This window comes from Ooceraea biroi, chromosome 1, assembly GCF_003672135.1.
Source record: "Ooceraea biroi isolate clonal line C1 chromosome 1, Obir_v5.4, whole genome shotgun sequence".
In the NCBI taxonomy this organism is placed as follows: Eukaryota; Metazoa; Arthropoda; class Insecta; order Hymenoptera; family Formicidae; genus Ooceraea; species Ooceraea biroi.
Genome location: NC_039506.1, coordinates 22,837,400 through 22,862,683, shown reverse-complemented (window position 1 = coordinate 22,862,683; position 25,284 = coordinate 22,837,400). Strand labels below are relative to the sequence as shown.

General features: G+C 36.0%; 4 protein-coding genes across 11 annotated transcripts in view; 1 reads left to right on the top strand and 3 right to left on the bottom strand.

Annotated features, from left to right (window-relative positions):
• The window catches only part of LOC105283486 (phospholipid-transporting ATPase ID), a 43,015-nt gene extending 35,602 nt beyond the window's left edge, over positions 1-7,413 (top strand). For 6 of the 8 annotated variants that reach the window (XM_011346286.3, XM_026971515.1, XM_011346282.3 and 3 more), the window contains 7 exons: positions 512-1,253; positions 1,937-2,129; positions 3,223-3,374; positions 3,444-3,796; positions 4,062-4,287; positions 4,437-4,672; positions 4,766-7,413. In XM_011346286.3, the coding sequence (XP_011344588.1) occupies positions 512-1,253; positions 1,937-2,129; positions 3,223-3,374; positions 3,444-3,796; positions 4,062-4,287; positions 4,437-4,672; positions 4,766-5,185 (2,322 nt within the window). In that variant the 3' untranslated portion in view covers positions 5,186-7,413. The remainder of the gene's footprint in view (positions 1-511; positions 1,254-1,936; positions 2,130-3,222; positions 3,375-3,443; positions 3,797-4,061; positions 4,288-4,436; positions 4,673-4,765) is intronic. The other 2 variants (XM_011346281.3, XM_011346280.3) reach the window with 2 other exon arrangements.
• A 2,544-nt stretch (positions 7,414-9,957) lies between these two features.
• Positions 9,958-12,085, bottom strand: LOC105283487 (cyclin-dependent kinase 7). Its single transcript, XM_011346287.3, has 5 exons — positions 11,860-12,085; positions 11,530-11,589; positions 11,346-11,454; positions 10,719-11,164; positions 9,958-10,659 (listed from the first exon to the last, which is right to left on the bottom strand). Exons 1-5 carry the CDS (start codon positions 11,911-11,913, stop codon positions 10,312-10,314), a joined length of 1,017 nt encoding a protein of 338 aa, XP_011344589.1. The 5' UTR covers positions 11,914-12,085; the 3' UTR covers positions 9,958-10,311.
• Positions 12,086-12,256: 171 nt separating this feature from the next.
• LOC105283489 (pre-mRNA-splicing factor CWC22 homolog) lies at positions 12,257-15,483 on the bottom strand. The gene is given in 4 exon segments (XM_026971592.1): positions 12,257-12,506; positions 12,508-12,750; positions 12,752-14,640; positions 14,722-15,483. Coding segments are annotated over 3 exon segments (2,082 nt in total). The 5' UTR covers positions 14,566-14,640; positions 14,722-15,483; the 3' UTR covers positions 12,257-12,481.
• Positions 15,484-15,695: 212 nt separating this feature from the next.
• LOC105283488 lies at positions 15,696-17,253 on the bottom strand. The gene is made up of 2 exons (XM_011346289.3): positions 16,512-17,253; positions 15,696-16,399 (listed from the first exon to the last, which is right to left on the bottom strand). Exons 1-2 carry the CDS (start codon positions 16,763-16,765, stop codon positions 16,249-16,251), a joined length of 405 nt encoding a protein of 134 aa, XP_011344591.2. The 5' UTR covers positions 16,766-17,253; the 3' UTR covers positions 15,696-16,248.
• Positions 17,254-25,284: the final 8,031 nt, after the last annotated feature.

The window sequence follows — 25,284 nt, the reverse complement described above, 5'->3', positions numbered from 1 at the left end:
TATGTATGATAAAGTAGATGTGTATTATGCTATTTTTCTTTCACATTTGTGTCATTACCTATTTTTTTTGCATAACTATTTTCTTATTGTTAGAGAATTTTCCTAATATTATGCAAGTTGTTATAATTAATAAAGTTAATAAGCTATGTTTAACAGTGTTTAACAAGTCCTTCATCTAATCTATTTTTACAAAGGAAAAGAGAGAGAGAGAAAAAGAGAGAACGATATCACTTATATATTGTCTCACCAAACACGGAAGCAAAATAATTATCTCTTTCAGATATTAAAAAAATATTACAAAAACATAATTTAAATGTCTTTGAAAGGCGAATGATACAATAAAAACTTTTCACATGCTCTTTTTTATAATAATAATAGACTTTGCGATCTTCGATACTAATTTAATATTAATTACAAATTAATAAGTAACTAACTCTTTCTTTCATATTAATTCTGCTGTAGCGCATGGATGAAGAACGCAATTTCTAAAAAAAATATCATCGTTTTGTAGACAATGCCACCGTTGGATTTCTCGTTTAATAAGGACTACGAGCCGGAGTTCAAGTTTTACGATCCGGCGTTGCTTGAGGCCGTGAGACGGGACAACCAGGACGTTCACAGTTTCTTCAGGCTGCTGGCAGTTTGTCACACCGTTATGCCAGAGGAGAAACACGGCAAGATCGAATACCAGGCGCAGTCACCTGATGAGGCCGCCTTGGTGTCCGCTGCGAGGAATTTTGGTTTCGTTTTTAAAGAGAGATCTCCCAATAGCATCACGATCGAAGTGATGGGAAAGAAGGAGATATACGAGCTACTCTGTATTTTGGACTTCAATAATGTGCGAAAGAGGATGTCCGTGATATTGCGAAAAGATGGACAGTTACGATTGTATTGCAAGGGCGCGGATAACGTGATCTACGAACGCCTAAAGAAAGGTAGCGAGGAAATAATGGCAAAAACATTGGATCACCTAAACAAGTTCGCAGGTGAAGGCTTGAGAACATTGTGCCTTTCCGTGAGAGATTTGGACGAGAGCTTTTTCAATAACTGGAAACAACGGCATCAGGAGGCAGCGTTGAGCCAAGAGAACAGAGACGACAAGCTGGACGCAATCTACGAAGAAATAGAGAAAGATATGTCGCTATTGGGCGCTACCGCTATCGAAGATAAGTTGCAGGATGGCGTACCACAGACTATCGCCAATCTAAGTATGGCTGGTATCAAGCTTTGGGTGTTAACCGGTGATAAACAAGGTAAACTTGAACAGAGATGCAAGTATTATATGTTTACTGTGAATGTAAAAAATTTAAAAAACGTTAGCAAACGGAGAAAATATTAAAACTATACGAATCCTAGCGTTTTTATATATTAGGAAATAGAGCGGTGATTCCAAGTAGCAAATGGTGATCTTTTGTTGAACTTTTATTGGAATAAAAAAATTTTATCGTAATATTTTAATATATTTAGAGAGGTAGTACAAGTGCTATCGAATTTAATACAGTAATTCTCACACAAGATTTATTTAAAATGACAACATTGAGACAAGACTGTGGAAAATGAGTTATTCAATACAATAAGTAAAATATTTTGAATAAAAATAATAAAATGTTTTAAAGCAAGATTGATAAAATTTTTTAATACATTTAATACATTGGTTTCCTAAGATGCTATCGCACTTATTTAATTCTTTTTTTAATTTTTTATGTTGAATATGTTTTGTTGATTATTTTTCTAATATTTTATACAATTTGATAAAATATTAAATATATTTTCTTGTAAAATACATATTTTAGCCGAGATATTACATAAGCGTTCACGTGATACGATAAAGTTGTTTAGAATTCTTTAATATTCTTTTTTTGACTACAGAAACATGTAAAAGAGCAAAATGTTTGCAGCATAAAATTTTCATCGAGATTTTTTCTCACTTTTACAGAGACTGCTATTAATATCGGGTATTCGTGTCAGTTATTAACTGACGACCTCACAGATGTCTTCGTGATAGATGGTACCACGTACGATAGCGTGGAAACGCAGTTGTTACGATATTTGGAGACCATTAAGACAGCCTCGACTCAAAAGAATCAACCGACTCTCTCCATCGTCACATTCAGGTGGGACAAGAAAAGGTCAGGCACATTGAAAGAGACGGAGTACAATATATCAACTTTCTCTGTTGTTGACTTTAACATATTAAAAAAAAGAAAAATTGTACTGAATGTGATATGCTATGTAATGCTTTCTGTGTTCATATAGCTATGCCTAAGAATCTTCTCGTACACTTAATTGTTAAACGTGTATGCGTCTTCTATCAAAGCTTGCGAATCAGAGCTTGCGAATCTCGTTTAGGCGACATTGCAAATCATTTGAAATTAAAACAAAAGTATTTAAAGGATCGAGGTGCAAAATGAAATGTTTCGAAATATTTATGTTCAGAGAATACTGAGCTAAATTTTGCTAGTAAAACGCTTGATTTGTGGCATTAAAACTTATGAATTCTATTCTTCCATTTTGTCTCTTACGAAGTTTAATTTTTTGCATGCGAGTTCAATAGTATCCATGTTTTTTATATGTAATTTAAAAAGCATTACGAAGCTGTCTGTCGTATTTCTGTCGAACGTATCATCGAGTCGAAAATATCAGAACTGGCTGCGTTCTTCTTCTTGATAGTGTAATCACGATGTGACCACATTTAGAATGTTATGCTAGATTGGCTTTCTTAAGCTACTTCAGATATCACATCGAATTAAATCGAAACTCTCTCCCCTACAATTTATTATTCTATGATTCAGTACTCGTAGCTAACTAAAATTTGATCATGATGCTTGATACTCACTCCTTCTCTTTCTGTATGCTTAATAATTAATATTATTGATAACAATAACAAACTGGTACATTGCTTGTGACACATTCTCGTATTTGCGGATATTTAAATAGAACGCACTATACCGTCTATAATTAACATGTATTATCTTTCTAACAACCAGAAGTAACTAAAGTTACTTTTAGTAAACCTTTTGAGTCTTCTCAGAACACATACACGCACACACAGAGTACAACTCTTGTTATAACTATATACAGCGTGAGCTGAGTAAAGTTTTTTTTAATCTAACAAATCAAGCAAGTATTAGGTCGTTATTTTCGACTTTAAAACCGCATAATTAAAAAACCCGAGTAATCATCAATTTGCTTAAAAGCCTTTCGTTTTCTCTTTCTGCGTAGCAGCGATACAGAGTACAATCCTAGCAGAGAGGAGCAGGACGAACACGAGATGGAAACCCCGACGGAATTCGCGGTGGTTATCAATGGGCATTCTCTGGTTCACGCGTTACATCCGCAGTTGGAACAGCTTTTCCTAGAAGTGTCGAGTCAATGTAAGTCGATATTAAGCTTTAAAGGCTTTGATTTAAATTAGATTACTTCAAACCTTGAATTTCTATCAGGTAAATCTGTAATATGTTGCCGAGTAACGCCGCTGCAAAAGGCAATGGTTGTCGAATTAATCAAGAAAAATAAGTCCGCGGTAACGTTGGCCATCGGCGACGGCGCCAATGATGTCTCGATGATAAAAACTGCTCACATCGGTGTCGGCATCAGCGGACAGGAGGGCCTGCAAGCCGTATTGGCGTCCGATTATTCAATCGGGCAGTTCAGATTTTTGGAGAGACTGCTTCTGGTTCACGGCAGATGGTCGTACTACAGAATGAGTAAATTCCTTAGATATTTTTTCTATAAGAATTTCGCGTTCACTCTCTGCCACATCTGGTTTGCCTTTTTCTGCGGATTCAGCGCACAGGTAAGACTTTCGGTGCTTTACCGATAAATATAGTATATAAAAAATAATAGAGAATGTGAATTACGCGAAAGAAAAAAAACAAATGATGTCTTTAAGGCGAATATGATTCACGATACTCCTTTGTAAGAGCTCTGTGCTCCAAAGTTGAGATTCGGGACAATGAATTGTATCTCTTTTCTGATAACGCACCGCGAATAAATGCTAAATACAACGACGCGAACATTTAAAGCTGCATAAAAAGTCATCGGCATACATTTTCTTGCAGACTGTGTTTGATCCTATGTACATTTCTGTCTACAATCTGTTTTACACTTCACTACCGGTTTTGGCTGTTGGTATTTTTGATCAGGACGTTAACGACAAGAACAGTCTGATGTATCCGAAGCTATACGCACCAGGACTGCAAAATTTACTCTTTAACAAGAAAGAATTCTGTTGGAGCGCTATACATGGGTTTTTCGCTAGTTGTGTATTATTTCTAGTACCTTATGGTAAGTATATTCTGCTTGTTTTATATCTGTTAAAAAATGATAAGAATAAACCACACGCTATAAAAATAAAAACGAAATCGTACATAATATAGAGACTATTGATTCTTTTGTAATAACGGACAAAATTGATATCTGACGTATTTCAACAGGAACGTACAGAGACGGGGTATCACCAAAGGGTTACGTACTTTCCGATCACATGCTACTAGGCAGCGTAGTGGCCACCATATTAGTCATAGTAGTGACCGTACAGATAGCCCTCGACACATCGTACTGGACGATCGTCAACCACATCATGGTGTGGGGTTCACTCATTTGGTACTTTATTCTAGATTACTTCTACAACTTCGTCATAGGCGGTAGTTACGTCGGCAGCCTTACGATGGTACGTGTGTATTTTCGTCTCTCTATTTGTATATTTTCCCATCTGAAATGACGTAAGCTGGCAGCGCTGAAAAAACTTTATTCGTACACGCAGGCGATGTCAGAAGCAACCTTTTGGTTCACGACGGTAATATCCTGTATAATCCTCGTGATACCGGTGCTGTCGTGGCGATTCTTCTTCATTGACGTCAGGCCGACGCTATCGGATAGGGTGAGACTGAAACAGCGACTGGCGCAGCTGCGTTCCCGCCAGAGCCAGGACATCCTACGTACACCGTCCACAAGACGAACGCGCCGATCCCTACGCTCCGGCTACGCGTTTGCCCACCAAGAGGGCTTCGGCAGGCTCATCACGTCCGGCAAGATCATGCGCAAGTTGCCGAACGGTGCTGACTTTAAGTTCTCCATGCCATTCACGAACAACGTTACGAAACAGGTCAATGTCGCCAGTACGTCGCCGAAGGATAATAGTGCAACCAGAAACTCGCACAGTCTGGACACTATTAATTTATAATATCTCGGATATATATGTACATATATATATATATATATATAACGATAATCGATTCAGTGCGCGGATACTGAAGTGCAAGTGTTTTCTAGTAGATTCCCCCCCCCCCCCTCGATTCACTTGATTACGAACATTTCGCTAATATATATATATATATATATATATATATATATATATATATGTATATATGTATATATATATATATTCCGGTGTATCCCATTGAAATCCTGTATACTCTAATAAAAATTGGTTCTTTCGCATTGATCGAGAGACGCAAAGTGATATTGCATACAGTATTTGAGGAGGGTCTCATGATGAGTCGTTATCTGTGATTACGTTACGTTTAATTTTAAACGTTTATTTATTCGTGAACGAACGAACGAATTTTCCCCCAAGTAATTACAATCCTCTATCTCGCGTACACAATCCGCGAACGCAACGATACATTGAAATAGACGCGAAATATAATTCTCCGTTAGAATACAGAATATTCTTAACGCAATGAATTCCAGTGGGATACATTGAGTTACATCACGCTAGAGGTAGCATATGCTATTTACGTCGCTAGGTCGTTAAGCATTTACGGAGATTTGTTACAGATTACGACTTAAATGTTATTTTACGTGTTCAATTACTATTTTTTAATTATACTTTTGCACCATTTCTGAATTACGCATACTTGATTTAACAGTTTGGTGACACTGTAATTGTATATGTAAATAATAGCATATATATATTTTATTATAATCGTATATATATTGTATGGAAAAATAGCTTATGCTACAATATAGATGCGTTTTTAAATCTTGTGAAATTTCATACACGTACAATTCTATGATCCTGTACAATTCTGAACTGTGCATTATAATATTTTGCGGACAGTATTTATTATGTATTGTCCAATGAAATTTGAAGAAATAATTATACGTTTTGGTTCCATCATAGTTTTGTACAAAACAGTATTGTAAGCAATTTCTAATGAAAAATACTACATAAAATATATATTTTTTACTTTAAATTTCTCGAAAATTAATATTATAATTTCGGAATATTTAATAATTAAATTAAGAAATGAGTTGTATTGCACTTATTTATTCATACGTCTTGTGGGTAGAGTATTAATTTATAAAATAAAGAAATTGTGAAAATATGGGATTAATTTACGTAATTTACTTAGCAGGCGTTTTTGCTCTTGTCGCGAGCCTTAAACGATAACAAAAATACATTTTCGGAATTTAGTATCGTTTGTAATTTAACTGAAATAAATTTCCGGCCAATTTTGCTGAAAATGCTGAAAAAAAAACAAAATTTAGAAACAGAGAATTGATGCAATAACAATGAAAAAAAAAAACAACAATTTGCAAGCATAATTATCGTGCACTTCCTGTGTATATAATAGAAATGTCACACATAGAAATATGTCAAAATCTTGTAATATTCTACTTTGTATTATACATAATCCTAGTATAAATATACAATGATTGTAAAAACAAAAAACACATTTATTACATAATAACACTATTAAGATATAAGAATAATAGTTATATTGAATAATTGCCTTGTAAGCCATGAATACAAGAAACGATTTAAAACATTGTATCATAGCATTGATTGTAAATATTTTAAAGAGATATATATATTAAATGTTAAGTATATACATTTTTTAAAAGAAAGTAATATATAGATAGAATGATTTAAAAAGGGAAATGCGAAGATATAATAGCTATATTGTATTACACATTGTCACGGATAAAGTTTGCCTTGGACTGATTATCAAATATATATATATAATGTATTAAAATGAAAAGAAAACCAATATTGACACGATGGAATGTATGTATTTCTACTTTTAATATTATGATAAAATCTAAGGAGAAATAATCTGTGTAAAAGTATGTTCTATACAATGAAATCATGATTTGAACACACGGAGAACACGAAAAGGATTTTTGTTGCTTCATGAATGTTGTGCCTAATCGTTAAAACTTATACGTAGAGTGTCCCGAACTCCTATGCGACTCGTTAGTTTATATACTTCGTTTCTTGTAACGAATGTTTCTTTATAACGCGTGGAATAATCGAATTTAAATAATTAACAACATTATACATGTACGCGCGCGCGCGCGCCACACACATGCACACGACTAATCAATAATTTACACAATAGTTTCTTTTGTATCGTCGTATATGCTCCTCCGAAGTTTGCAATACAAAAATGAATTTTCTCAAAATTTCTGAAGTTTTTCTTTTATTCATGATAAAACGTCGAACTTTTCATAAACAGTAGTATATTCGCAAGGAAAGTAAATTATATTGTTGATCCACAAGACTGCGTTTTTAATTCAAATGCCGATTAAACGAGAGGGTTTTATATGACATTCTATTCGCAATGTAGCCTATCGTACAGAACAGATTATATTCAATCGTTCTCGAGAGATTTTATGTGCTTTTGAAAGCTTTTACAGGCCAAGTATTTAATAAGGAAGACATTATTGAATAAATCACATGGAGAAGAGCTAAGTTTGTATTAATAGTCGCATGAAGGGACTGAAAGGATAATTTAAAGTAATATGTTCGTAAAGTGAAAAGTATTTAGGTATTGCATATTATTTCGTCGATATCAAAACCATATTATCGCTATATCTAAATATTCTACGCGTGAAAAGTAAATGATACACTTATGTAAATGAATGCATAGCTTACACTTTTCGTAAGAGTTACAAGTGCACACATTAGTTTTATATATTTTATATTATTACAAGTAGAATTTTAATTAACAATTTGTAGACGAGATTATTTTTAATGCGAAGTACATCAGTTCACCAACTACATATAGTAAAACATTTTTGCTTGCGAAATTCAATGTCAAGATTCGAAAATGATAAATTTTGTTTACATGAGTTCTGTACAAATTTCGAATATATTAAAATAATGTTTTATATAATTTCTGTTTTAGAATTCTTTTTATTAGGTGTTACACTTAGTTTTGAGGGTTGACATCCCTGATGACGTTAAAATGATGTAAATAAGTAAATTTGATTGCATTTGTTGTATGTCAAAGCACATAAATAAACAGTTGGGGAATTATTGTCATAAAATATTCATTGTTTATAAATTTATTTATAACGCGTAAAAATTATGGAGCGTGGTAAGTGAACAACAATTAATGAAAACAACCGCTGAAGCTCCACTGAACCATTATTGAAACTTTTCCTGATTCTGCTCCATCCATTAAGTGATTAAGGCCCAGTTGCACTAACGTCGCTTAACTCACTCTTCGTCTCTTTTTACAACAAGTATTGCACAATAAACGACCGCAAATAGTGAACAAAAGACGTAAAGGTTCTTTTGCACGACAAAACCAGAACACATGTCGCTAAGTCCGTGAAAGAAAGCAAAGTTATTGGATCTTGGATGGATCTTACTCCACCCCGCGTATTTTCCTGACATTACTCCATCTGATTATCACTTGTTCCTATCAATGCAGCGCACACTTGAAGATACGCACTTTCAAAATGTTGAGCAAGTCAAAAAATGGATTGCTTCAAAAGACAAATCTTTTTTTTATCGTGGAACCCACTTATTATAAGGGCCGTAACTTGCAACTGCATCTTGCATTAAAATTAATTATGCGCTTTACTTTATGAAGAACTGCTTTATTTCTGTCACGTCGAATAGTTTTTCAAACGCACAGTGTGGTGGCTCACGTACTTTCAGTCTATCTTTATTGTCCATTACATGTAGAACAAAGATATACTGAAAGCGCGCAAGCATCCAAAGCAAATCACAGTTTGAAGAAAGAAAATATGCAAAACACGTAAATGTAACGCTGAAATATTTGAACACATCTTATTATATCTCGTTTTAAATTGCACGTATGCAAGGTACGTATCATAATTTCGTCTAATTCTTCGTCATTGTTAAATTTAAGATATTTGTTAAATATAAGACATTGTTACATTTGTTGTACATTAAGGAATGTAGCAACGCATGAATGAAATTCTTTTCCTGTTTCATCGAGTTCGAACATAGCTAATTCATGTTGATATGTGTGTGCGCATTTTTAATAAATTAGTATAATAAATTACAAATTCTCTTGTATGTACCGAAGTGACTGGCTGGCCGATATACGTGTGTTGTGTGCGAAAAAGAGGGGGATGCTGGAGACACAACTTCACTAACGAGTTAGACGTTTTTAATGTAGCACATTCAAATTCGTGTTATTTGCGAAACGTGCATCAATAAGATCGTCGAATGATTGAATAGAAACGTTTTTGGATCAATATTCGATTTTTCGTAAAATATATATCTGGAATACTGTTGTAATATGTTAGTTTTTTTTAAGACAGGTCAACGAGTTTACTAATAATACGATCACGCATTAATGAATTCAAATACGCCAGAAGGAAGCATTGTGTGTGTATGTGTGTGTGCCCATATTTATCGCAAGGATTATTCTTGTGTAAAAGAAGAGACTCGTTCAACGCGAGATTGACTGATTTGCAATGAGATAGTTGCCTTTTTCGTACTACTTCGAATTAGAATAAATGCTCTATGATCTGTACCGTGTGAATATAAAATATTTCATATTAATTTATAAGTTAATAAAGTTAATTAATGCATTATAATATTGTATCTTTCAACACATGTTTTTTCCTAATCCCTACCTATTCTTAATAACTAATCATCAACAATAGTAGGATCCAAAATAGTGGGATGAAAAATGTGATATTATTATACCTTATAGTATATTAATACCAGTAATCATAATATTATTGACACTATTATGTTCATTTATTATATTATCATTATTTCTCGCGAAATTTTTTTATAAACTTGATTTAAGAAACTAAGACTTCTCAAACAATTATACGCTCGATCACACATACTTCTTCCAAGCAAGTACATATATATAATTACTATTGCGAAATTCTCGCAAAACATATGATATTTATATAAAGCAACGCGTGCTTCTCGCAATGCAATAATATCTACATTGCAGTGAACGCAACAGTATCAAAACATGAATTTCCATTTTTCTAGCTGTCTTTTCTCACAAAGTTAATGCTATTACACGCGACTTATATTTTCTAGTTTCAGTTATTTTACTCAAATTTTATCAGTCGCAATTAAAACTGCAATCTTTTCGCTAAAGAGGCACCTTCAATTGATTCTAACAATTTTCTTTTCAAACTAGGTCGTTCTTCAGGTTGACGTTTGATGGACGTGGGTAAGGGCAGCTTCGGCCCAGGTGTCGGTGCAGGTTTGTTATTAAAGTACGGCATCTGCAGCGCTTGATCGCACGTGCATCTTTCCAAGGGATTGACATTTAAGAGACTAGCGATTAAATCTAGAAGATCGTCACCGGCGGCAGTGAATATGTGCTTCAACGGCGTGCCAGGAAAAGGCTTGAACTGAATGAAATCGGGCAATTCAGTCATTCCCGCCCACGTTTCTTCCGTTGGAGTGCCTAGTGTCTAATAAAAGTAATAAAAGATTATTTCACATAGAGACATTGAATTAATATGAAAAATACCTGAAATATTCTAGTGAGCTGATCTAAATCGGATTCGCCAGGTAGAAATGGTACTCGCAGCAGAAGTTCAGCCAATATGCAACCCACTGCCCACATGTCAATCCCGGTTCCATAAAGCCTGGCACCATAGAGTAACTCGGGTGATCTGTACCACCTTGTGACCACTTGATGAGTATTAATACGGTTAGGTGATCCGAAGAATTTCGCCAAGCCGAAATCTCCGATCTTTAAAACACCCTCCGAATTCACCAACAAGTTATTCGGTTTCAAGTCTCTGTGGAGTATCCAATTGAAGTGAAGATAATCTAGACCTTGCAGCGTTTGAATCATGTAAGCTTTGATGTTGGCCGCGGTTAGCACTATATTGTTGTCTTTTATTATCACTTCCAAATCGGTATCCATAAAGTCAAATACCAATGACACGTTAGATTTATGACCAAATACATCTAAAAATCAAGAATTTAACAGTCCATTAATCTGCGATGAACCACAATAATCTTTGATATCGCAATAACTTTATTTAATTATTCCATATATTCTAAGGAAATTAATTTTTCAGTTTTACATTTCTACTTTATTAATTTATAATTTTTTAAATCAAATTTTGAATCCAAACAAAATGTATACCTAACAGTCCTATAACATTGTCGTGCTTTAACTCTTGCAAGAGTTTAATTTCTCTCAAAGCTGTTCTGTTTATACCATCCCTGGCTTCCGCGCGACTTCCTACTTTAATCTAGAGATATAAAAAATTATACATATCACCTTATGAATCATAGGAAACCTTTATATGAAGTAATAAATAACTAACCTTTTTCACAGCTACTATTTTACTTGTCTCCACATCTTTTGCTTTGTAAACTGTGGCAAACTAAAATGTAGCAGTCTATATTTATATGTGTATTCACAATAATGTAATTATAAATTATATATCGTAATCATAAATAATTATAAGCAAACATACTGATTGTGAGTATAATTATTGAATATTGACAAATTAAACATTATATAAAATATATGACACTATAAGTTAATATTTGATAATTGTTGTTAATATATAAAAATAATCACAAAAGAGATACTTTATATATTATTATAAGAAACAAGATATAAGATATTGAAAATAAGAAAAAGTCTTAACCTGTCCTTCACCTAAAAAGTCAATTTTCTCATATCTTCGTAGCTTTTCTGCCATACTGTGAGAACTTATTTAATTATGGTTTATTTCTCTTCACACCCTTTTTTGTACACAATTTCCAAATATTGCATTAATTGTGTACAAAATACAACACTCTTCAATTATACGAACATGAAGTTTGTTTTTTATTGGTGACATTCAGGAGCACATTGGCTGCATAGTGCATTCAGAAGACTCACTAGGACAACGTTACTAGATTTTCTGCTGAATCCATAGGCTTCTATACATTACTAGACTGCTAACTCGATTACCCGGGAATTTCGCAAGAGCATAGTATAACTAGTATGCACACTCTCGGTCTAAGTAAGTAAATAAAGCAATAAATGATGTACACAAAAGATAATAAATATTATATTTATTTTTTATTATTTCTTTCTTGTTGCTGAACATGTAATAAAATATTTCCAGGAAGTATGATAGATTACTTATCATTGAAATAAGAATAAAAAATTCTTTCGACAAGTCGTTAGCTTGGTCACTAATAAAATTTCATAAGAATAAAAACATTGATATACCTATATTATTCATAAATAATAATAATAATAAGTTATAACTTATATCTATCTTATTTGTCCTTTTTTGCCGTTTTACTTCTTTTTCGTTTTTGCTGTTTTCTTATGCTTTTCTTCCTTCTTCTTCTTTAATTTCGATCTCTTCTCTTTCTGTTTACTCTTCTTCTTTGTCGGAACTTTATCCTCCGATGACGATGACGATGATGAAGATTCAGTTGTGGAAGAACTAGATGAACTAGATGAGGAGACAGATTCATCGGAACTTGAAAGCTCATCTTCCTTGCTGTTGCTTAACGCTGGTACAATCGTTGGTTTCGGGTGATTTCAGGTGTTCTTTCAGGTCATCCGTCAAGCCTCCTAAACCGATTGAAGTGAAAAAGTTAATCGCGAAACGTGTATTCTTTGGATCGTCTCTGGGGAACAGACCCTCAAACGCTTTCTGCAACGTCACATCCTTTAATCGTTCATTCAATTTTGCTAAACCCATGTACTCGGATAGTTCCTGGAACAGAATCTTGATGAATATCCTGTTGGAACTAGTAATGTCCTCATTCAATTTTATATACGATAGTACGTTCCACGATATGGAATCTGTAAACAGCAGATGCGCGAAGAATTTCGACACGTTACGCAACTTGTTGGTATTGAGACGGTGTATCGTGTGATAAGAGTCTTTGAAGATCTGCTCGAAAGGCGTCACGTATATCTTGTTGATGGCGCAGAACCGGCCAGCCAGGAGGCCGAAGAACTTCTCGTACGTGCACATCTCCGCGCAACAGTCCAGAAACATGTGGCAGAGCTCGATTTCCTGACCGGGTTTCAGCTGCATCTTCATCAGCTTGTGCGCGCACTCTTCAAAGTCAAGAGACGAATGTATCGTTAGGTATATGATTTGTCGTAGAGCAGTTAGATTTGTTTCTGTGTCATCGGTTATCACGGCTGCCTTTTCTTCAGTCTGTTCTGTGTCGCTGTCTTCGTCTGAACTTTCCTCCTCGCCGTCCTCGTAATCACCCTCAGAGTCACTGTCGTCCGAACCAAGAATTTCTTTGCTCAACTTTTTGTACTTCTCCTCGTTGGCAAGGTAATCCGCCTCGAACTTAAATATGTTTAGTATGTTCTCCGCCTCCAATTTCTTCTCATCCAATCTTATCAAATGAGTAAATTGATTCTCTTCTTCCACGAGATCCAACTCTTCCAGAACAGCCTCGTGGTCCTTGAATCCGTCCTTCCTGATCTGGAACGTGACTTCGATCATGTACTGAACACGCTTGTCCAGTTGCCCTTCGTGCAGGATATTCCTCAGCATCTCGAAGATGGCCTCGATACCCTTCCGTGAGACCTCCGTCAATTTCATGCCACATTCTTTGAGGAACGCTATAGCTACCTCGACGGAATCGTCTGTCGGTGTTTCTAGTAACAGAGTCAAGATCTCCAGAGATATGATCTCGTAGGCCACCCATTGATTGATCAGATGTGCGATAAATGTTCCTGTGGAGATGCAGAGCGACTTGTCATTCCTCTTGAAGCCTCGTTTGAATAGTAAAATCAGACGTTTCAGCACCAGCTCGCCTATGTATGGGAACTTGGAGTTGATTATGGCCGTCAACGCTGCGTAAACTGGTGTGAACGTTGGTGAGGCTGCCTGTGCTTGGATGATGGATCGTGCCAGTAGGCCTTGGCCACGAACAATGTTCTCACGCAGCAGCTCTCTCGTTATGATCCCTATATTGCTGGTGTTAACTTTGTTGATGTAACCGTTGATCGATTTCTTCAGCGCTTCCCATGCGATGCGCTGATACGCCACACCTGACTTGTCCATGATCTCTGCCTGGAACATACATAATTTTGCAGGTGGGGTGTAGGCTCCACCAGTCCTCAAAGTCAGCAGGTCCACCGCTCGCTTCTGCTTGACCTGCAGTGTATCCGGCTCGCCGTAATACCTGATGCCTATCTGTTCCTCTGGTGATTTGCGCGCCTCGTGCTCATCCTCGCTGTCTCTGGAACTCCTGTGCTCGTCGCGCCTCGAACTTCGATCATCGTTGTGCCTGGATTCTCTGAGATCGTCGTCGTGTTTGCGATCTCTGCGCTTGCGAAGTTGTTCCTTGTTCTCTTCATCATCCTTTCGAGATCTCTTCATTTTGTCCTGGTATGTATAACCTCAAAAAGATCTTCAGATTTCATAGTTTCGCGTGCTTACAGCAAAATGTCCACACTGTAATTTACAAATAATTATTGTTAGTATGAAATATGCTTAGTAAGTGACTTAGATCGCAGCGGTTGAAATATTACATACGTCGTAATTATAAAGAAATCGGCTACTTGCGTTAAATCTTAGGTTAGTCTAGAGACCCTCAAGTAAGAGACACGCGAACTGTGATCGTTTGCAAGAATATGGCGGCCTTCATGACGCGCGTGGTTAGAGACCCTCAAGTAACCCTGCGGTCTGAAACTAGAGAAGGTCAAGGGAGAGTGTGGCCGATGTAGGGACTCATCGCTGATTGGCTCCGCCATATTGAGACACTTCCGCTATTTTCATATATATATAGATATACATTTGTATGTGCGCAATGGTTCTCTATGCTATTTGACAGGTAAATATTCGGTTCAATCTATTTAATATTAATGAAATATTAGAAAATTGTTTATTAAAAGATAAACAAATAAAAGGTTAACTGTAAAAGTAAACATAACTTTTATGAAATGGTATTTTATATTATTTTGACAGTTAATATTAATAATAATTATTCTAATAAGACGATGGCAATGCATATCCGTACAAAATAAGAGTTACATATGTTTTGAGAATTATAATCTGTTCGTTCCTTTATGTTACTTAAGTAAAGTACAATTGTATTTGATTTTATATTTGATTTTGTTTTTTATAAGAGTTGTTATAAGAGTTTTTTTTATAAGAGTGCATATATTTTATAAAGTATAATCTGTTACCGTGTTATTTGCATTTGTTGGAAAATATATGTAGCATATTTTAAATTAAATTTCTAAAATCTATATCTATATATATATAAGCCAAATACCACTCACTCACTCACTGACTCATCAACGTGCAGCCCGAACCACTGCACCTATTAACTTGAAATTTTAAGGGTATATTCCTACTATCACGTAAGTGCTCAATAAGGGAGGGTTTTTCGAAATTCCACCCCTAACGGGTGAGAATGTGTAAAATGTATTTTTATTTAATTTTACACATAAATATCGCGGGAAAAGCCGGGACGGGGGATTAGTTAATGAATATTTCTTAATTATAATATTATATTATTACATTATATGCTTATTATAAGTAGCTAACAAATTAACAAATAGTCAATACAAATATATGTAAGTAAAAAGAAGGATGTGAGGTTAGACAAATGTATCGTTACATTTTGATGTTACTAATAAATAAAAATACTTACCTATAGAATTTTAAACCATTCCTAGAGTGGTTCGAACAATTTGGGGCCAAACAGCCAGTCATTTTTACAAAACAATTAAGTTGCCACGTAATAAAAAGTAACATCACAAGTTTACAACCGAACAAAGCTTGGGCTCCAATATGGCGGACAAGTCAGCTATCCTTTATATAGTAGCTATACCTGCTGTGCTCACGCTGCCCATGGTCGAACGGTGGGTCGCCGTGAGCACTGATGTTATAAACGCGGGAAACCTAGCAAATTACGAAAATTAATATAATTGAGAACAATGACTTTAGCCACCGACGAGATATTAGTAACACAGGACGCGGAAATGCTTGCCGCACGGCAAAAAGCTATGCGATAGCCAATGAATTTACTTCACTTTTTCGTAGAAATGAAATAAATCATTTTTTTGTAGAAAGAATAATTGATGTACTTGATGTATTATAGTGTTGCTTTTGTGCCGATATAAGTTTCCTGCCTCCACCTGACTTCGTTGTACTTAATGCAGGTCCTATCAATTCTAACAGGAATTCAAAAGTTGCAGGCAACAATCTGTAAAAAAAGAAATAAAATTTCATAATCTAACCTAACCTAATTTATATAAAATTGCTATAAGTTGAAATTATTATGATTCCATATTTATCGAATTCGAGTAGTAACCAACCTGAAGTGCGTTTTAAATTCTTCTGCGGTGTAGTTTTGAACAATTCTTTCAATATAATTCTTCACGCGAGGTCTTATTTCCACTTTATCTCTTCGTTTATTCAAATGTAACTGTATGACTGATATAACATTTTCCTCTTCACTATCATCACTACTTACACATATATATCTCACAAATTCTATATCACTATCATCGTTTTCACAACACAATTCCGAACATTGGAACAATACAGCTTTTTGCTGAACAGCCTCCATTTTAACGAGATTTATTTCCACTTATAGAACGTGAGCAAGCTTATAGCCGGTCCGAAACAAAAGCATCTACAACGTGCTATTTGAATCGGACCGCCTGTAAGCGCCTTCAGCGTCGTGAGCGCCGTAAGCTTATTTCGGACCGCAGCCTAAAGGTGCTAATTCATGAGACGCTGAAAAGCAGCGTCGAGCGTCGTCACGTGACATTACATTGACGCTAGCGTCAGAGAAAAGAAGTCGAATGATTTCAGCTTCAAGCGTCAAGGTAGCAGAAAAAACAACGTCAATTGATTAAAACGAAAGTGAAAGAAATATGGAAAAGATAAAAAATTTTCATTATTAATTATCAAAAACGATATGTTAATTACGAAAATGATATTATACACAATAATTCAGTTCTAATGAGTGTGTTAAGAAATATACCAGTAAATACTGTAACCTAACATTCACGTGCTAATGTGACGCTGAAAAGCAGCGTTGAACGTCGACACTGGAATAGGGATGGGCGATACAGTATCGATACATCTGTGTATCGATACTTTTGATGTTAAATATCGATATTTTGTATCGATATTCTATGTTCCGATATTTGTGTGTATCGATACACAGCCTACCGGTATCGGACTTCGATACTGATTTTCGAGATTTGAGCTCGACGCTCATTTTTAGCGTCAAAAGAGATCACGTGATCAAAATTAACGCTGGGTAATAGTCAATTTTGATCACGTGATCTGTTTTGACGCTAAAAATGAGCGTCGAGCGTCAGCATGAAAAAGCTTCATTTTGAGAACCATCTAGCTTATTTAAATACGCTTAAGAAACTAATTAGAATATTACTTTGACTATATACCTATGGACTGCTAACGTTGCCATTTAGGTAATGTAAAAGACGCGATCCAAGATTTCAGCGCACCCACGTCCCAACGGCCAAGCCAAAAACTAATAGTCGTTGTACGTATACCTTTGACTGAAGCATTTGTTCTGTGGTTTCATGACGCATGTGAGATGTTATAACGTTATAAGTGACAAAGCGAAGTGCAAACAAATAAAATGGTTCGGTATTGTTGTATCAAATCATGTACGACCACACGATACAAAGCCAAAAGAGGAATACAAAAATCATCTGTGCCGTTATATACGTAAGTTTTTAGTTTTTATTCACCTAACCTTAAAAACCATTGTCTTTTGTCGACTTCCTCACAAATGTAGAATTAATATGTGTGTGTGTTTGCAATATATAATTAATATGTGTTTGGGACTCTAATTTTATATTCATATACAATTTATATGTACTATTATTACAACTGGCAATACTAGTAAACATACATGTTTACAGATTGCCAAGCAATCCTGAAATGCGAGAAAAATGGATGCAAGCCTTAACTTTAAATGGTCAGGAAAGCACTTCAAAGTTGTCAAAAACAGCAGTGATATGTGCGAAACATTTTGGAGAACAGTGTTTTGAAAAAATTGGTTTATCTTGTGTACGTCTAAAGCCACATTCAATTCCAACAATATTTTCACATACAAAAATAGAGTTAACTGACCATTATGATGAAGACAGTATGCAAGAACAATCATTGGAAATGATGGATGTGTTAAGCACACCAAAGTAAGAAAACTATTTTGTGAAGTGTTCATAGAATTAAAAAAGAAAATCATCCTTTATTTAGCTCTAATAAATTACTGAATTTTGTAGCGAATTGCCTGTTGAAACGGTAAATGTATCGCATGACACTATAGTCACGCCTTCATCCGAGATAACCTCTACTCCACAAAAAACGACTATTCGATATTCTGGTGATATTTCCGATGAGTTATTGGAAGTAATGTCCCCAACAAGATTACGAGAAGCAATTCGTTTGCTTGGAGAAGCTTGCAAAAAGAAGGATCGCAAGATCAAGCGATTGCAATCGCTTCAAAACCGACAGAAGAAAAAAATGGAATCGTTGGACGCTCTTTTATCGGATTTACGAAAAAAAGACTTACTTTCTTCGAGTACTTGTGATATTATGCAGGTATAATTGTTTTCCTCATTGAAAAGTAATTGTATGTACAGGGTGGGGAAAAATTATTGGTCAAGCTCTCGCCAGTCGATTCTACTCGTCGAGATCGCCAACATTGCATCATAAACATAGTGCCGCAAAATTAACTTTCAAGATCATTTTCAATGTCAAATTTTTTTATTAGCTTAGTCGATTCTACTCGTCGAGCTGAACAAAAGTCTCAAAGGGACCATATGCCGGAAATCAATATTTCATAGAGAAATCTTCGTTTGAAGTTTTTAGAAGCCAAAAAATTTCGTAAAATTAATTGTGATGAATGTAAAATCTGCTTAATCTACTCTTAACGCTACCTAGGAACAACGAAGTGGGCGTGGTAGATTTTTGTTCCCTTCGGGGTATCTTGGTACCCAGTAACATTTCAACGGCTATTGGTTCCTTAAAGCAACGGTCATTTGCCTCGGAGAGGAATAATATATCGCTCCATAAGACATTCGTTACTTGTGCTTAAGAAGCTTTCCATCCATATCCAGACCTTTTTCGTGATTATTAGAAGACCGCCGCTGATCTTGAATCAATTTTCAGTGTAAAATAAAAAAAACATTGTTTTAATTTTTTACCAAATTTTTTCTAAGAATAACGTTGCTGTAGCATGCCTCGATGTGGTGGCCGTGGTGGTCGTGATCGGGTGCTTCGGGATGGGCGTGACCAACGTCTAATGCTTCGAGCAATTGATCGTGCTCATGGTAATTACACACGAGCACGAGCTCTTTATGCTAGTTGGTTGCGACGCCAAGCTAATGGCAGACCATTACGTCCAGGGTCTGTGCCTGATCGTCGAGAATTTCAACGACTCGATGAACGATTACATGATCAGGAGCAAATGAATTTTACAGGTGCTGGCCATCGTAGGGCAGGTCGTCCTCGTGTGTCTTGGAGAATTGAGGAACGTGTGATTGCTCTAGCTCGAACTTATCCTGTCATGGGATCACGACGCATAGGCGCGCGAGTAGGGGTTGATCATAAAACAGTCTTGCGCATTCTCCGTGAGGAAGGCCTACGACCCTACAAAGTGCAGGTAGTGCATGAGTTACGACCTGGTGATCGCACAGCTCGTCTTCGCTTTTGTCGGTGGATGCTTCGCAAGATCCGAAGATATCGGCACTTTCTGAAAAATATAGTGTTCACTGATGAATCCAGTTTTTCCAGCACTTCCATTTTGAACTGGCAAAATGTTCGCATCTGGTGCAGACGCAATCCACACGCAATGGTCCAAAGAGTTCAGTAGGGCCGTTTTTCAGTCAATGTTTGGGCAGGGATACTCGGGAATGATTATATTGCTCCTGTGTTTCTCTCAAACCGATTGTCAAGCGTTGAGTATTTGCGGTTTCTACGTCATACTCTCCTGAATCGACTGCGACGTATGGTTCCGAGGAATGCCCGTAATCGAATTTTTTTTATGCATGACGGTGCTCCACCGCATTTCGGCAGGCAAGTCCGCGCTTTTTTACAACGAGTTTTTGGAACTCGATGGATCGGTCGTAATCCTGCGCCACACTTATGGCCCACCCATTCACCTGACCTGAACCCTCTGGACTTTTATTTCTGGGGAGCTCTGAAAGCCATTGTTTATGGGTCAAGCAGGGCTTTAAGGACAGCTCAGGATTTACAAGATCGCATTGAAGAGGCGGTTGCTACTTTAGCACGAAATCGAACTGTGCTCCGTAGAGTGCGAGATAATTTGGTGGAGAGACTCCAAGCTTGCATTGATAACGGTGGTGGTCACATTGAAGCTGGCAGACAAGCACAACTGCTCAGAGCTAGTGGGGCCGATGGGTCAGTTCTGTTTGTTCGTAGGTAGCGTCGACGACGATAAAGTGAGAGGCAAGGGGAACTCACTGTAATCAAGTCACCCCGAGGTGAGAGGCAAGGGGAACTCACTGTAATCAAGTCACCCCAAGGTGAGAGGCGAGGGGAACTCACTGTAATCAAGTCACCTCGAGGTGAGAGGCGAGGGGAACTCACTGTAATCAAGTCACCCCGAAGGGAACAGAAATCTACCACGTCCACGTCGTTGTTCCTGGGTAGCGCTAAGAGTAGATTAAGCAGATTTTTTACCTTGAAAACGAATTTTTCAGGATCATTTTTGGGGGGTGATTTTCGCTAATCATGATCAGGATATTCAGAACATGATTTTAAGAACTTTATAAGCATCAGATTTATTTTCTAACTTCATAAAAATCGATTTTTTTTAAATTTCAGGCAAAAAAACTTCAAACGAAGATTTCTCTATGAAATATTGATTTCCGGCATATGGTCCCTTTGAGACTTTTGTTCAGCTCGACGAGTAGAATCGACTAAGCCAATAAAAAATTTGACATTGAAAATGATCTTGAAAGTTAATTTTGCGGCACCATGTTTATGATGCAATGTTGGCGGTCTCGACGAGTAGAATCGACTAGCGAAAGCTTGATCAATAACTTTTCCCCACCCTGTACAGTAGACTTTCTATAATCCGGCCGTGCGCTACTCCGGCCCGTTCAATAATCCAGCGATTTCGGTAATCCAGCACCTGGTCTGATATGTGTCGGATTAGTGAGAGTTTACTGTACTTCTCATTCAATCAATCAGTAATGAAGTGTATATACTTATAATCAATCAATACTTATAATTAATAAATCAATTAATACTTATAATTAATTAAGCAATCAATAATTAATAGTATATAGTTATAATTCAATCAAGTGCAAAACAATTGTCAAATAAATTGTATATACTTAATTCCTAATATTCCTAATAGTATTCCTAATATTCGTAATGGATTTCCAGTGTTTGTCTGAAGAAAAATCAATCATTAAAGAAATCGAGAAGGGAAAAGTTGGCGGACGGTATTCTCCAGAGTTGCGGTCTTTTGCGTTAACGTTAAATTTTTATAGTCCGAAAGCGTACAATTATGTGCGAGAAGTGTATAAAAATAAATTGCCAGCTCCGTCTACGCTGCGATCTTGGTATGCTAACACTAATGGATCACCTGGATTGACACAAGAAGCTATCGATATTTTGAAGAACAAGACTGATGCTGTCGGAGATAAAAAATATATGCTACGTTGATAATGGACGAAATGGCAATAAGGAAGCAGCTTAAATGGAATCATTCCGAAAAAAAGTTTGTTGGCTACGTGGATTGTGGAACTGTAATACGAGAACCTGATGCAATGCCTTTGGCTAAAGAAGCATTGGTATATTTACTAACAGGTATCAATGAAAGGTGGAAAATACCGGTTGCGTACTTTTACGTAAATAGTGTAACTTCACAAGAACGGGCTGAAATTACTCTCCAAGTTCTCAATTTCATAGTTCCGTCAGGAGTTAATGTCATTGCATTAACATTCGATGGACTTTCGGCAAACATTAAAATGTGCACTGAATTTAATGCAGATGTGTACAACAGTAGACGATACTTCCGACATCCATCGCAAGATCACGATGTAGTAATATTTTTGGATGCTGCGCACATGCTTAAGCTGATAAGAACAGCCTGGGCCATTAAACGTGTTCTGTATGACGGCAATGGAAACCCTATAAAATGGGAGTTCATTGAAAACCTCGTCCGTCTACAAGAAAATGGTTATTTTCATTTAGCTAATAAAATAAATAATAAACACCTCCAATGGCAAACAAATAAAATGAGCGTAAAGTTAGCGGCGCAAACATTAAGTCAAAGCTGTGCGACTGCCTTAAAATTATTAATGGAGGAAGGACACCCGTACTTTTTAGAGTGCGCTACGACTGTTAAATTTTTAGAAATAGTTAATAATGCATTCGACTGCTTAAATTCTCGGAGCATGTTTTCTCACGGTTTTAAACGACCATTGAAACCAGACACGGCTTTTGACATGTTCAAGTTTTGTACCGAAGCCATACAATATTTCTCCGATTTAAAAATTCATCCTAATGCAAAACCAATAACAGAAAGTAAATCGAAGACCGGATTTTTAGGATTCATTATTGATTTGAAGAATTTGAAGAAAATATATCAAGATTATGTTGAGACAGGATATTTGAAATATATTTTGTCCTATAAATTTTCTCAAGATCATCTTGAGATATTCTTCTCAGTTATCCGAGCAATGGGGGGATACAATAATAACCCCAATTGTGTCCAATTTTCATCAGCGTACAAGTGTCTTTTACATTATAATGAAGTGAAATCATCAGCAGCAGCAAATTGTCTCCCGCTGGATAATACGCGTTTATTGACGATATCTTCAAAACCAATTAAAAAACACTGTGATTATTTAAAAGAGGAAGAAATTGAAAACGTAATGATCGATGATATACTACTTCACTTTGATGTAAATTCAACAATTCACCACGCCGTACTGAATATATCAGGTTTCGTTGAAAGGCGTGTACTGCAACAACTTTCATGCAATACGTGCATCCAACTCCTTAATAGTTGTAAAGAGGCTACTTCACATTTCATCGATCTCAAGTCTCGGAAATTTGCGTTATCCAAGAGAAGATACTTATACAATAACAAGCACTACTGAAAAAATATTTCATATTTATAGAATAGAAAATAAATTGCAAATAAAACACGCATTTCAAAGAATGACTTTGCACGTACTACGAAATATAAATGTCCAAAATCTTTTTACCAATTTTGACGCGCACGTATTAGATAATGATTTATTAGACATTCACAAATACGAAATGATAAAAACAATAGAATTTTATTTAAAAATAAAGTTATATTGGTTTGGCAAAGAATTGACACGTAACTTACATGTAAAATATGTGCGTAAAGATTTTACAAAACTTATCTTGTTCAAAGGGCAATAAGTGTAATATGTATAATAAACATGTTTTCTAGTCTCTTAAGATTACGTTTTTATTTTCTTCATTTGTTCCTTTCAAATATACTTTATTGTACTACATTCTCATGTACCTAATGCTTTATTGTAAGTAACAAAAGAATTTGAAGTTATTTTGCAATTTAACATGAAAAGAGCAACAATTTTACTGTTCAAAAAACATGTACAAAATCATATTAATAAAATGACCATGAATATTTTGTTTTATATTGTAGTATAAGAGAATGTGAATATTATATTCTTAAAACAATGGTCCATATCTCAGCTCATTTTTATGATAAATGCGTGCATTTAGTATATAGTTCACGTTACATATATTGGGTCATTAAGTATGAAACTTTACAAATAGAACATAACTTTTGCATTTTTTGGCACATGGACATGATTAATTTTCAATCGAAGTATGCGCCCATGTTATCTACACACTTCTGCCATTTTAGTGGTAGTTGGTCTATGCCTCTACTATAGAAACCAGGAGTACGGGAATCGATTAAGTCGCGGAAGGCTGTTTCGACTGCCTGTTGAGAATTGAAGAATTTTCCCACCAAGAAGTTGTCCAAATTCCGGAAGAAGTGATAGTCGGTAGGTGATAGATCTAGTGAATATGGTGGATGACGGAGAGTTTCCAATTCCAACTCCTGTAGCTTTGCCACGGTCAGTCGTGCAGTGTGCGGTCGAGCATTATCATTCAACAGGATTGGCATTGACCGATTGACCAATTTCGGTTGTTTAATAGCAAGTTGTTGCATCATTTCGTCCAGTTGCTTGCAATATACTTCAGCCGTTATCGATGTACCAGGTTTCATAAAGTTGTAGTAGATAACACCTGACCTGGACCACCAAACAGTCACCATAAGCTTCTTCTGTGTAATGTTGGGTTTCGCGTGATGTCTCGGTGGTTCATCAGCGTTCAACCACTGATGTGAGCGTTTACAATTGTCGTAGAGTATCCACTTTTCATCGCAGGTCACAATTCGATTCAAAAAAGATTCATTTTTGTGACGGGAAAGCAAAGAAAGGGAAGCCTCTAGACGTTGCGCCTGCTGCGCATCGGTCGATTCGTGCGGGACCCATTTGTCCAACTTCTTTATCTTACCAATTGCAGCTAAATGAACAATATGGTGGGTATAGAAACATTGAATATCGATGCCAATTCACGTGTACTTTGAGATGGATCGGACTCTACTACGGCTCTCAAGTGATCATTATCCACCTTCGTCTTTGGTCTTCCACGTGGCTCATTAGCGAGGCTGAAATCTCCATGTCTGAAGTTTTTGAATCAATTGCCCACTGTTGCTTTAGTAGTTGAACCTTCACCAAATACAGCGTTGATATTACGAGCTGTCTCCGACACTGTGGTTCCACGGCGGAACTCATTCATAAATCACACGAATTTTGGACTTTTCCATGGTTCTATAAAAAAGAATCCACCAATAAAACTAATGAAGATATTTGAACAAACAAATATGACATTTGAAGAGCGAACATACATCTATCACACTAACCTAACCTGATACTGACGTCTGGCGCCAAATTTGAGATAACAAATGTTAAAGATGGCGCTTTTACATTTGTAAAGTTTCATACTTAATGACCCAATATTATAGAATATCAAAAATAAATACGCGCATTTATTGATAAA